At 41.8% G+C, this 13,860-nt stretch overlaps 2 protein-coding genes across 3 annotated transcripts; one reads left to right on the top strand and one right to left on the bottom strand.

Moving 5' to 3' along the window:
- Positions 1–2,276: 2,276 nt before the first annotated feature.
- anks6 (ankyrin repeat and sterile alpha motif domain containing 6) lies at positions 2,277–10,817 on the bottom strand. 2 transcript variants are annotated; one of them, XM_083902031.1, is made up of 18 exons: positions 10,271–10,817; positions 9,119–9,337; positions 8,827–9,028; positions 8,554–8,704; positions 8,081–8,125; positions 7,753–7,957; positions 7,492–7,598; positions 7,220–7,371; positions 6,880–7,114; positions 6,673–6,722; positions 6,053–6,247; positions 5,803–5,965; positions 4,690–4,910; positions 4,375–4,567; positions 4,071–4,138; positions 3,438–3,554; positions 3,264–3,360; positions 2,277–3,135 (listed from the first exon to the last, which is right to left on the bottom strand). In XM_083902031.1, the coding sequence occupies exons 1-18, from the start codon at positions 10,597–10,599 to the stop codon at positions 3,086–3,088; spliced, it is 2,799 nt and encodes a 932-aa protein (XP_083758157.1). In that variant the 5' UTR covers positions 10,600–10,817; the 3' UTR covers positions 2,277–3,085. The 2 variants fall into 2 exon arrangements, with proteins under 2 accessions (XP_083758157.1, XP_083758158.1); XM_083902032.1 differs by having other exon boundaries at positions 3,276–3,360.
- A 579-nt stretch (positions 10,818–11,396) lies between these two features.
- rps20 (ribosomal protein S20) lies at positions 11,397–12,997 on the top strand. Its single transcript, XM_083901377.1, has 4 exons — positions 11,397–11,542; positions 12,309–12,408; positions 12,584–12,657; positions 12,752–12,997. Exons 1-4 carry the CDS (start codon positions 11,540–11,542, stop codon positions 12,932–12,934), a joined length of 360 nt encoding a protein of 119 aa, XP_083757503.1. The 5' UTR covers positions 11,397–11,539; the 3' UTR covers positions 12,935–12,997.
- The last annotated feature ends 863 nt before the right edge of the window (positions 12,998–13,860 follow it).

The following is a 13,860-nucleotide window of genomic DNA, read 5'->3' as shown; positions in this document are numbered from 1 at the left end:
ACTGTCACAATTCATGAAGTTTAAATTTATGTTTTTCTTTTAACTGGGGGAGAAATTGTGTTTCCAAGGAAAGTCAGTGTTGGGAGTCAATTTCTTGACAGCAGCAGAGTGATTTACAGTATTCCACCTTGGACTGTAGTATTTTCACTTGTTCCAGTAAATAAGAGATAAATTGGCTTTGAGTTGTTCGATGACCTCAGGAGAATGGCCCTTAAGACGATGACTACATGACACATTTTCTAATGACTATTATGTCGAGTCAAGACTCACTGCTCCTGCTTGAATGTTGCTCTGTGAACCATCTGGATTTAGTTTCAGTGATAGCTGCATCGGAGCGCGGTTGACTTTTGTGCAGCTATGCACAGCACATGCAAATCAGAAAACAGGCATTCAATTCAGACTTAATCTCTGTTGGACATTTTAATATGACTTTGACTCAAACACTCTTGACAGTGCAATACAGATAAGTGCTTCTCTGGGTTTTTAGCCATAGGCCAAGTGACTGCAGCTCTCTCACTATTAGTGTCACCCGCCTACATGAGATCTAGACAGAGCTACACTGAGATACACAGTTGTATGGAGCTGATGTGGCACTTTACAGCAATCGTCTTATCTCTGTCTGACTACATACATCACAGAGGTCATGACCTCCAGGCATAAGTGATAAGTGTGTCCACGGTTCCTCCCCTCTGCACGACTACTGTATTGAGAGATATAGACAATGTCATTCAATCAGTAATGCAATGCAATCAAAACCGTATGCGAGTGAAAACAATTGAGAGAGAAATCTAATAAATCACTCCCATTCGCTGCCCACATGCCACAGTGATGTTAATATATTCCAAATGTGTTTTACATAACTGTACATCTGAGCACTCAATCTGCCACAGTCCTGGAGAGGAGAGCTTTTCCCTACACCGAGCCATGCTTTTCATTAAACTCCACAGGAACCCTGTCGCCTGCCTGTCGGGCCAGTCTATATCCAGGTCATCAATAATGATTTCAGCAATGCAAGTACGTTTGCTATTTGGTCATGTTTGGGGTTGGTCCACTTTTCTGAAGAGAAGTCAAAATGGTTAGAGGCGCTCGCAATTTCAAACCGCCACATTTTTCAGCTGCTCTTACTCAAATAGTTGCACAGAAGCTTGAAGAAATGACAAAATAAATATTGGATACTCGTCGTTGAAAATCCATAAAGCACTGATCTGGTCCAGCAGGACGTTGTGTTTTTATCTCGTCCTTATTGTCTATCCCTAATTTGTACATGGTTGTATGTGCTTAATTTAACACCAATATGCTGGTGCTGGTCTGACCTTCATCTGCTGGAGGGAATGTTTCACTGCACTAATTTAAAATGGGAGCAGGATTTTGTGGCATCACATCTGCTATTTAAAATGTATGACTGCATCTTACATATTTTTGATTTGGAGACCTTCCAACCATGTTTTTTTTATGAATTGTGGACGCAAGTAGTTTATTTAATTTAAATGTTTTGGTGCAAGAAACTTTAATCAGAAACAATCAGTTTAAATTAAAGCAAGGATTTTTTTTTATATGACGTTAAATATCACTAGCAAGTATTGTAAGTAAGGTTGTTACAGTTAAAGTATGTTTTGAGCTCTTAGCCGTGGGCTTTATGTGAGCCGCGGCTACCTACAACAAACCCTAAAGGTGTTAAAGAGAGCCTCTTAACACCATTGGCCACACGTGGTGCGATGCTGTAAGAAAGAATCAGCAAAGTTAAGATGGGTAAACACAGGCTCGTAGTCCAACCTGGTCACACCGGAACAGAATGTGTTGATGCAAGATTACTGCAAGATTATACAGATGAATCAAACTTTTCATTTGGCATTTCATCCCTCTAAAGGTTACACAGACTCTCACTTTAATATAACCATCACGGACACAGATCAGGGATCATAAAGAACTCCTCATCTCAGTGGTTGTGCACTGATCATTCATCGTTTAGACAGTAAGTCACTGCCATCTTGTGGAGACAGATGTTGGACCTGAAACAAGCTGTCCCCACTATACAAGTCCAAAACCCAATAAATACAGGTTATATATAGTTTGTTTTATTAAGCAGCATTTCACTTCAGACACACATTCTTTTCTGTTTGGTGTTTCATTGTCCAGAGTCCTTTCAAAAACAGGCAAGCGTGTGTTTATTCATGTTCCGCCAACGCACTCCATCACTTAAAAGAATATGACGTCATCTTTGGTCCCCTCTGTGCTCTTCAGAACACAGCACATCATTTGGATTTAAGACATTGATCTTAAGTACCTTATACATTGGGGTGATAGAGTGCTTTCTTCTGTCTGTGTGTGGAACAAAAATGTTTCATGTTGTAGCCAACATCCAACGGGCTCAGTGGAAAGTCTTGCTCAGTGAACCTCTTTTTAAACTAAATTTATACTGCTCGTAAAAAAAAAAAAAACTCTCTGAAATACTGTTTTTGCCAATATTTTCTCATCTCAAGTCCAACAGGATCTTAGACAGTAAAAACATTTACTTATTGCATCATCATCACAGCACAGTCTTAACTGAAACTCATCTGTTTACACAGCGGTCCAGTAATTCAAGACACTTATGACAGCAGTCCACCATACTGAATGATGTAAAACAAAAAAAGCTTGGCTAACACACTTTTTTCTCATTCTCTCTAGTCTCAATCACATTGATATTAGGAAATACACATTTACATTACATATACATATGGTGGCTCGCTTACATTTTCTCAGATAAAAACCAACCACTTGCTGTCCACCATCTCCTTTGCCCAAAAAAACCCCCACTCATCTACATCTTCATCCTCCATTTATGATTTTCTTTTCTTTTTTTAAATTAAAGACTAGTCTCCACAGACCTGTGTCACGCTTCTCCGGTTTTAAGATCCTTAAGAGGACAACTTTGATTCAGCAGGGTCCTAGAATGGCAACATTTTCTGGAGCATCCTCTAGTGATGTGGAGCACTGGCGTCCAGAAAGCTCAATTTCATTTGCTTCTTGACTATTGGTCACCAGTGTTTCACTCTTATTCTAAGTACCTTTTGTGTACTCCCCCGATGAGCATCATGGCTACTGGCTACCTCTTGCTGGAGGAACGAACCTGGTGTCTCATCCAACCTGTTGGTGCTGATGAAGTGGAAGGAGAAAAAAAAGTAGAGAAAGAGAGAGATTATAATCTTGTTTGTTGCTGCATGTAGTTTGCGTCAGTGTCTCTATCAGAGTCTGTAGCTCAAGTTTTAAGATCCGACACTCACAGCGTGGTTCACCTGGTTGTCTTTGGTTACTGGCGCTGCTACCGAACGATGACTGGAAGTTATGGATGGTCTCTTGAAGAATCTGCCTTTCCCTGCCCTGGAGAGAATGAACAAAGGTGTTTATACACCGGCAACATTTGAAGAAAAGCATGATTTGTTTGCTATAATGTTAACCTTTCCAGCATTGAGCTCTGATATGGCAGCCAAGATCTGTTGTCTGGGTCCATCGGTTTTAATGCCCAGCTCCTTCAGGTCTCCATCAGTTAGAGTCAGAAATGCCTCCATGTCCACCTAGAGGAAGGGGGAAGAGAAATAGCGATTAAATTAGACATACAGTAGTTTAAATTAAACATACACACTTCTTTTCTGTGCTGTCCAGCCTCAGTGATATAGAGTGGAATCAGTTATCACCTGCAGTTGTGAGTATAATAAAAGTTCTCTATTAACTTGTGTTGAACTGTAACCTCTGATAATTTACATAATCCAACCATCGCGTAAAAAGCAAACCCCAGTTCTACATAGAAACACTATGTCTGGATCACTTCTCTACTTTATATTCACCATATTTTACTTCACGACGGGCTTGGGGCCAGGTATCCATGCTCTAAGGTTTTACTGTAAGACACTGCTGGTGAAATCAGTAAAGTGTCCTTTTCACTGACGACTAATAACTAATACAGACTTAAGTGTTGAATTAAATTGTTTTGGACAAAGAAAGAAAGAAAGAAAGAAAGAAAGAAAGAAAGAAAGAAAGAAAGAAAGAAAGAAAGAAAGAAAGAAAGAAAGAAAGAAAGAAAGAAAGAATACCTCCTGTTCCTCAAATATGGGCTGGTATTTCTCCAGCGACAGTTTCTTCAAGATACTGGACAGCTCATCTGCATATCAAAAAACAAAAGAATGGTAAATTACTCATAAAGGTAAGTGCTAAAACCTGGCATATATTCCTGCTATATTTTGTTTATGTAGAATGTATGTGTGGAGGTTTATTTCTGATGAAACAAGAACCATTTAGAACTATAATCTGTGTGGTCAAACATGTAGATACTAAAAGTATGACTAAATGAGATTAGATTAGATTAGATTTTACACAGATGAAACTAATAAACTATACCCTCATCAGTGATGGTTCCACTGCTGGAGCCTCCGCTGCTCTTGGAGCGTGGATGAGAAGAGGCTGAGGACAGAGAGTCTCCCGGCCCAGTGGGAGCCTTTGGCGTAGGTGAAGGAGACGGGGTCAGTGTGGGCGACGTGCTCTTGGAGGTGGACGAGTTCCCTGACTGAGGTCTCTTCTTCAGCTCCATCTTCTACAAAGTCATGGAGAGAGAAAGAGACACACCACTTTAACATGATCTGATGAAGAGGAAAATGACTCCATAATTCTACACAGTAATAACAGTTAATGTCAGACAGGGAACATGAAACAGACCCTTCTTGAGTGGATTTCAGAGTGGACCAAGCTTGAGTGGGTGTGGATGTCAGGGAGGCTGATATCAGGCAGGGGCAGACTGGGCGCAGGGACAGAGGGTTGGGGTTGGCTCTGTGTCGGGCTGTGCTGCTTCTCTGGAGCTTGAACCTTCACGTCTATTAGGCCAGCTGCTCTCTTCCTTTGGGCTGCTATCTGGGAAAGAACACTGTCTGCACTGCCACCTGGTGGAAGGATGGGGTAAGAGAAACATTAGTAAGTGGCTTTAATGTTTTTGGCTCATCAGTGAATATTTGTGAATCACATATTTGGAAAAAAACAACAACCTGAATCATCAATAATGTGATTCTGATCTTATCTTCTAGGTTCATTATTTTTCATATCTTAAAAAAGAGATCTGCCACATCGGTGTACATGATACTTGTGCTACATCCACACTACCATACCTACTTTGTTTTTAGAAAAAGCATTCATTCTACTCTGCATACACCTGGAATCCACACCGCCCCAACATTTTAGAGTCATGAAGACAGAGAGGATTTTTTTGTGTGTGTCTAGATGGGCAGAAACAATTCAGCTGTGAAGGAAAAGCAACATTCCACTAATTTTCATTTTAACTTTCACTTCTCTGTCTTTGTCCTAGTCCAGGGTTTCTGACTCCTGGTCCTGGGGAGCTACTGTCCTGCATGTTTTAGATGTTTCCCTGCTTAAACACACCTGATTCAAACGGTCAGCTCCTCAGTAAGCTCTGCTGAAGCCTGATAACGACCCATTTATGTGAACCAGTTGTGTTTGAGCAGGGAAACACCTAAAACATGGAGGACAGTGGCTCCCCAGGACCAGGAGTGAGAAACCCTGTCCTAGTCTCAGAACAGAATTCATAACAGGGTTTTTGTTTTTTTTTAAGATAATCAATTTTCTATTCACACATGCCCACTGTACCTGAACGGTCATGCAACATATGTTTAAGGTGTTAAGGTATGGATGATACAGAGTTGAAGCAATCATCTGAACACAGCTCTTTTAATCCAACAATGCTGTTTTCAAATGAAAACTCATTAGTATGGATAATATAGTATAGTATAGTTTTAACATTTGTGTGATTTGTATTTGAACCTGAACGGTTATGAGAGTCCCGGTTGACCCCTGCCACTCCATTGGAGCCACCAGAAGAGTGAGGGGAGTGGTAGTGACCAGAGTTAGAGGGAGAGGAGGAGGACGGCCCCTTGGGAATGCTGGGAAATTTTATGGACCTGCTGACCACGCGACTGATGGACGTCTGATTGAAGGACAGAAGAGGGGATTATAGCAAAGACGTATGATTGATGACAAACATGCAGACATGGGTTTCAACACAAACACTTACAATGTCAGAGTTTCCACTGCTGTTGAGTTTCCTCTGAGGCGGCATGGGCAGGCGAGGCACTTCGCTCTTCCCTTCCCTGAGGAGACGCGAACGGTCCGAGTTCCACGGCTCAAAGTTGGATGGAGGTAGGAAGGGAGGAATCACCGCTTTCAGCTTGTCATTGGGCAGCCGGGTCAAGGGCGCGCCGCTTCTCAACTACAAGAGGGAAAACAGAGTGCAGGACTGATTGAAAAATAAATAAATGAATCTGTGTCCATGAATTAAATGGCTCACTGTAACAGGGCTTTGGGGATCCTATGCAGAGATAGTGAAGATGTCAGGGGAACAAGCGCTGTTCTTTGGCACTTTGGTGTGAAGACAAAGAACAGCTGGTTGGATTTTGTCAAACAGCATATTTCCCAGAGAGCTAATTAAAGACAAACCACTTCAAAAACTGGAACGATTATAACTTGGGGGGAAATGGCCAAGACAAAATCTACAACAAAAAATGTCAAAGGGGCCTGTTTAGGTTTTAAAGTCACCGTTACAATGACCAGTGCTAATCAAATACTGTTTTTCAGTCAAAACTGTGAACTATTTGAGTTTATGAAAACAAAAAACAAAAAAGTAAATATTCTTACCAAAGTGGTTATGAGGAAGTCTTCTTTTTCGGACGATGACCTGCAAACCCCTGGAAAAAAGGAACACACTGCACTTTCACACGTTTCCTCTTCCGTGTTTGAAACACGTGCATTTTTGGTATATAACCTCAAATCCACAATCGCACTAAATAAATGGCATTATTGATGAATTACAGATGCCACATTAATGTTACCGCTTTGGCTCACCCGATTCTTTGGTCTTTACAGCCCAGCTCGTGTTGACGTCGCTGCCTCCCAGTGGAGGGGTCGGTGCCAGCGCCCCATTAGGCACAGCACCGGACTTTCGATTTGCTTTCATTGTGGCGTCCAAAGTTTCAGCATCGTCAGGGAATGGAGCCAGACGATTGGACGAGAGGCCGTGCCTCAGGGTGTGCGTCAACTTAAGCCGGCGAAACCGATTAGACATCCTACTCCACCAGGACTGGAGGAGGGAGCAACATGGTTGATATATCATTTACGTGTTTTTTCGAATCTTTCTGGATTTATATCAATATAAAGCAGTAACAGGACTTAAATTCTCCGTTACCTTAAGGCCTCCCTTGTCATCAGGTGGCACAGGAATGTTGTTGAGGGACTGGCGACTTTTGGAGCGAGTCATGAACGCTCTGCCGCGGTGCTTTGACTTGTCCTTATCTACCTGCATACACACCGATGCTAACAGACGCACCAGCTCAGTGTCTGAGGAAGAAAAGTGGATAAATGAGGACTGATTCAATGAAAGGGAGCAGTTGAATGCTTCACAGTGTTAGAAATAATATGTTTATTCAATTTAAACGCTGACAGTGACAATGTGGTTACCTGGGTCATTCAGCAGCATAACCAAATCAAATGCCGTGTATCCATTCTTAGCTCGAAGGTTGACATCAGCTCCCTGATCCAGCAGGTATTTGACAATATCTTTATTTCTGTATGAAGGAAGGAGACAACAAAAAGATGTATACTCTTTGTACTTTACACAATCAATTAATTTTGTATTCCAATATTTCTATTCTATTCAGAATATAGAAACAACGAACTCCAAATAAAGAACGCCATTATCTCTTGTTTGGCTCAGCTTACCCGTGATAGGTGGCCTGCATTAGTGCAGTCCAGCCATGGACGCCATCCTGTTTGTCTATGTCTGCGTTCTTCTCCACCATGAGCTGGACCACTTCTAACTGGCCGCTCACCGCTGCCATCATCAGCGGCGACGCTCCCTCTTGATTGGAAGAATTCACCTGAGTGGGATCCTCCTCCAAGATCTCTTTAACTAGTTGGGAATTTCCTGAGTCAAGAATTAGAACACATACATTACACAGATAGTCTATGTACCTAAAGAAATATATGGAAAAAACACTTGCTAAAATGCTGTGTGCTATTATTCTCACTTATAATTCATACAACTTACCCAACTTGAGGGCAATGAACACATCTGGTCTTTTTCTTTCATCATCTGCGAAGAAATGACATTTGACATTATTTAATTTAGATTTTGTGTAACTGTGTGTGTTTTCATAAAAAGATAGGAAGAGATTTACAGACATTGTAAAAAGAGAATGCCGCATGTGATGTTGCAGGTTAGTTGACCCAAATCCTGAGCCTTTGGTGAGAAGAGCTGTTAAACATCAAAGAGGCTGAGAGAAGTGGTTGACTTCACTCTCACTTTAGTGTTAACTGCAATCAGAGATTACGTCTAAACTTCACACACAGTAAATCGTTAGAGTGCACCAAGTACTACGGGGATTCAGCTGCATATCAAAATCACATGTCTTTGCCGTTGTATTCTTTATAATTGCACTGTAAACTTTGTACAACTGTGTGTTTTCTTTGAAAATACTGCACTTTATCATGATCCTGCAGAGAGAAGAAAGAAAGACCTACCTGTCTGCGGTCGGACTGTGGTGATAGAGTCCAGATAGGCCTTGATGTCCCTCTGTTTGAGCTGCAGGGCGAGTTCAAAGGCTGTCTTGGACAGAACGTTAACTCGGTCTGGGTCAGCTCCACGCTCCACCAGCTGCTGAGCCACAACCACCTAAAAAAAAACACACACACACACACAACATTACTCTGCTGGCTCTAAAAAAAATTGGGCAGTGTACACCAGTCATATCCATCTTTTTCTCTCTCCAACCAACCAGTCATCACTAGTCTCACCTTCCCACTGAGTGTGGCTGCCAACAGTGGTCCCCAGCCCGTGGTCTTCTGGGAAAAGTTGACATCAGAGCCCCACTCTAGCAGCAGGCGCACTATGGCCTCATGGCCATGCTGCGACGCCACTATTAGAGCTGTGATGTCCATAAACTCTCTGATGCTGCCCAATTCAGGACAGACCTCACCACCTCCAAAACTAGCCGTGCTGTAGGAAGAAAAAAACAAGACAAGAACTAAAAGCAAAGTTTATAAAGATATTATTGAAGGCCCATCTGAAAAAAAACTGCCCAAATACCTGCAGCTATTGTTGTTGTTGCCATTGGAGACTGCATCTGCTGTGACAGCCAGGTGATCGTAGTCATCCACAAAGGCACCGCTCTCCAGGAGCAGTTTGACTACATGAGTGTGTCCACCACGAGCCGCCATAGTCAGGACACTCGCACCCAGCCTGTTCCGTCCGTTAATCTCGGCCCCATTCTCCAGCAGGATGTGGGCAACAGTCAAGTGACCAAACCTGGAAAGAGAATCGAGACAGAGTGGAACTCAAAGGTTGAATTTCCCCCAGCTGAAGATCGGTCATCAAACCACAGCAAAGTTTGATGGGAACAAGTCATAACACTTCTACAGGCGTATGAGTCAATGAGGTGGAAGGCGATGAGGTGCAACATGGTAGAGATTCTGTGGAAGAGGATGGTAATTGGGCTCACTGCTCAGCAATGAGTGCGTTTACATGCACACTAAAAAACGGATTATTATCGGGTTTTTGTAGTTATCTGGTTATTCAAGTGCTCTAGTAAACAGAATGAACTGATTTCATTATCAGTTTATTGCCGTTATCGGTTTGATAACGCCCAGTGTTTCAGTTTAATACATCTCTAAACACTATTGAGAACATAAGAGTATTTATTATTATTACTTATTATATTATTAGTATGACTACTGGACCACTTAAAAACCAAAGTCAACAGCCATTTCCATGTTCCCTCCTCCTGATTTTGACTTAAATTCATATATTCATACACACATATATACATATACACTGTACGTATATATGCATTTCTTCAATTAGATCCTGTTAATTCTCACAAACTGAACAAATGATTATTGATGCTAATTAACAGAGTTGCACAATCTGGGAACTGACAATCATATACTTGTAGACAATCAGACTTTCAACATACATTAGATTAAATTATAAGCCAATCTTTTAATTGTAAAACAATGGCTGCAGTTCCAATATTAGTGACTAGGGTTAATGTTGAAATAAACAAGAAATTAAACGAATTAAAGATTGCCGTCTGATAACTCCTTCACTGAGTTGTGAAGTAAGTTTTAACTAACTGTATGGAGTAACTTGTGAAATTGTTAGATTTGTTAATGGAGTTGTGTGTGACGGTTTGTTTCTGCATTAGAAAACAATGCAATGAGCTCCAGACCGCAGCCCCACCTCGCAGCCTGCATCAGCGGGGTCCAGCCGTAGTTGTTGCGGCTGTCCACCGAGGCTCCTTTCCGGAGCAGAAACCGGACCAGGTTCTCGTGCCCGCTGGCGGAGGCGAACTGCAAGGCAGTGTTGCCCTCCTCGTCCGTGCAGTCCACCGGTACGAGCGACAACATGTCCGCGGCGCCGCACTCCGACCCCACTTCGGACCGCAGCCTGCTCTGGCGCCCCGAATCTTTCGGAGCTCCAGGCTCCAGGATTCCCCGGGCCGTCTCATAGTCGCCCTCGTCACAGGCACGGAAAAGCAGCAGCGAATCTGGGGGAACTCCGAAATTCATGTCTTCACCCAGCCTGTTATTCCGTCTCCATTAAAGTCCCGTTCGTCTCTGCGACGGGTTTGGTTCGAAAGTTTACCCTGTCAGTCGGCGGCGGCCCGTGTTTAGAAATCATGACGCACGGTGAAATAAAGTTTTATCTACGGTTCGGTTCTACGACTTCTTTTTATCTTCTTACTACTTCGTTTTACTTACTCGTGCTTACTTTTATTTTAAGTATACTTCCTCTGTTGGTCACACACACTTTTACACACAGGAGGCAAAAACTTGTTCCGACTAAAAAACAACTTTTTGGCAACCTGCCGCACCGGCACGGCCCCGGTTCCGTTACTTCTGTAAACGTAACACAGCCACACAACAGAAAATACAACTTCCGCTTACAGTTTTCTAAAATAAAAGCCCGGATGATTATATCGCTGCCCACGATCCTTTAGCTACAAAATATGATACATTCCTTTTAAACATTCACACACTTTGCACATCCGTTCCATGCTGCACAAATGCACATACTTTTTACTCAAGCTATCTGACGCCGAACGTTAACGCCCTCCTTACAAAGGTTTTTACGGTAAGCCTGCGAACCAATCAAGATGATTTGTACGGCCATCGACATCCAGTTTTCAAAATAAAACGCCAAGGAGAAACTACTTTGTACATTGACCATAATAAGGATGAACCAAGATTTGACACATTTACTGACCTCTAGTGGTCATTGTAAGATGCTGCACACGATTGTGGCCACCACTAGGTGTCACTGTGTGTCATTATTCAGTCGAACACACTAAAGAAGAAGTGTGAGAAGCCCGGATGTAGGGTACATAGCTTCAGCTTTGCCCCTGCCCTGTCCTTTTTCTGAAGAGCTAACCACGTTGGTGTCTTCTTTTCCTGGCTCACCGCTGTTCGCGTTATTTTCTCCCGAATAAGTCGGTCAGGAACATTCACAATGGTATGTGCTCTTTCAGTATAGTTGTTGCTATGTTCCATTAAGATTTCCTGCCATTGATATATGATGAATTTAACGCTAAATTTAAATTCAGCGAAAATACACAGTCTCGTGGCTAACGTTAGCATAGACGGCTACTACCGTTGGAAGTTGACGTCCCGCCATATTCCCTTCACAAATCGGACTGAAAATGTGGTTCTTCTTCGCTTTTAACTTCCTCCCGCACAATAAACTGTATCTCAGTCGAGTTCATACGGGTAATTTAAATATTCGGCATTATTTTAATGTGCCAGTAGCGTTTTGCTGACGTTTTAACTGCGTTGTAAGTCTTCTACACTTGTTTTTTGTTGTCTTGCGATAAGTGACGTTCTCGCAAAAGCAGTGTCGACTATAATGTCAAGACAGATTAAATTGTTTTCGTACGTCTTTTGAATTTGGACAATATTTCGACCCATCATTAGAACAGATCTGGACTGTTCCACACGTGCTCAAACGCTGTTGCTGTGTTTAGATGTTTTACGTTAATCTCGCACCTTTCTGTAATCTTCATCAGGAATAACTGACATTTTGTGCTTCCATGGATACACTAGTTGGTGAAAAAAATCTATTGAAAAAATTGAGACTGAACTGCTTTAGAATTGGTAAATGATGGAAGATGAGTACACACAAGCAAATTGCTTACCAGTGAAACTAATAATGCTCTTGCTACTCTTTAATCAGAGATTGGTTTAATGGTTTGATGTTTTAACTCTGCTCTTTGTACCTTCAGGCTTTCAAGGACTCTGGTAAGGCACCTGTGGAGACGGAGGTTGCCATTCACCGCATCCGTATCACCCTCACCAGCCGTAACGTCAAGTCTCTGGAGAAAGGTACATAAGTTCTAAATATGTGATGTGAGAATTAAACAGACCTGAGCAATGAGGATAAACATTTGTCCGTGATAAACCCTGATGAATTATACGCTATTCTGAGCCACTGTTCTGTCAGTGCCATCAAATGTTTTGTTTATTTGCATATTATAAGCAAAATTTGTATTTCTCCCAGTCTGTGCAGACTTGATCCGTGGCGCTAAGGAGAAGAACCTGAAGGTGAAGGGGCCTGTCCGTATGCCAACCAAGGTAGTGAAACACTCAAACATGTTTGGAATATTTAAAAGTTTCTTAAACTTAGTTCCTGATTTCATTAAATTCTGTTTTCTCTGCCCCATCTCAGACTCTGCGCATCACCACCAGAAAGACTCCCTGTGGTGAGGGATCCAAAACCTGGGATCGCTTCCAGATGAGGATTCATAAACGCCTGATCGATCTGCACAGTCCATCTGAAATTGTCAAGCAGATCACCTCCATCAGCATCGAACCCGGTGTAGAGGTTGAAGTTACCATCGCAGACGCATAAATAAATGCAGATGATTCATTAAAGAAATAAGGAAACTGAAAAATGTCTTTTCAGCAATTGTGTGTGTGTTCCTATCAGTCTTCAGTTGTGAGGGCAAACTCTGAAATATACTAAATCATCCACATATTTGAACTGGGTCAGTGAGTCTAAACTCAGGATACGGAATTAGCCAAATGTATATTATTGAGGTGGGTACTGGGTTTGTGGACCTACCTTTTTAGAGTTAAGTGAACATAGTCCAATAGCTACATTGGCACATTTACTATCAAACTTGTAGGCTATAAGTAAGCTTTTTCAATGAGGGATGTTAATAAATGGCTTACGCGATTTTGCTCTTAAAAATCGATGCACCCGTGCAATTAGGAGTAGTTAACAGAATATTTACACATGTCACTGTATATTGGTTTCTCTTAACTCCTTGCTCACATGATTGATGGACCCTCCCACTTAAAAGCATTACATCTTAGTCGGTGTGACAGGTAAAAATACATATTCGATAAATGCAGAAAAGTTATAAACTGGAGAATACAAATATGGGATTCTTTAAAAATTATTTTTGACAACCTATTTGACCTGACTCAATCTCTGCAAATTACAGCTCCAATCTACCACATTATTCACTAGTACATTACTGTAATAATCCAGGCTAGTACATTTTGACAGCAACAAAAAACTGAATGAACTTAAAATTGATTTTTATGTCCGGTTCTGTTATCAGAATGGAGAAACTACTTAATACAGATAAATTATTTCCCACCATGTAATTTTACTGATGAAAATGACCACATGTAGGAAAGGACATCCCATTGTTGGTCCTTCTCACAGGTGTCTCTGATAACATTAATGGAGTGGAGCAGTTCAGTCCATGTAAGCCAGGACAGTGTGACTGAGCCAGCATGTTAACTACAACTGATAAAGCTATATGG

This window comes from Microchirus variegatus (genome assembly GCF_963457635.1).
Source record: "Microchirus variegatus genome assembly, chromosome: 15".
Lineage (NCBI taxonomy): Eukaryota > Metazoa > Chordata > Actinopteri > Pleuronectiformes > Soleidae > Microchirus > Microchirus variegatus.
Note: the sequence above shows the minus strand (reverse complement) of the source record. Positions and strands in the feature narration are given on the sequence as shown.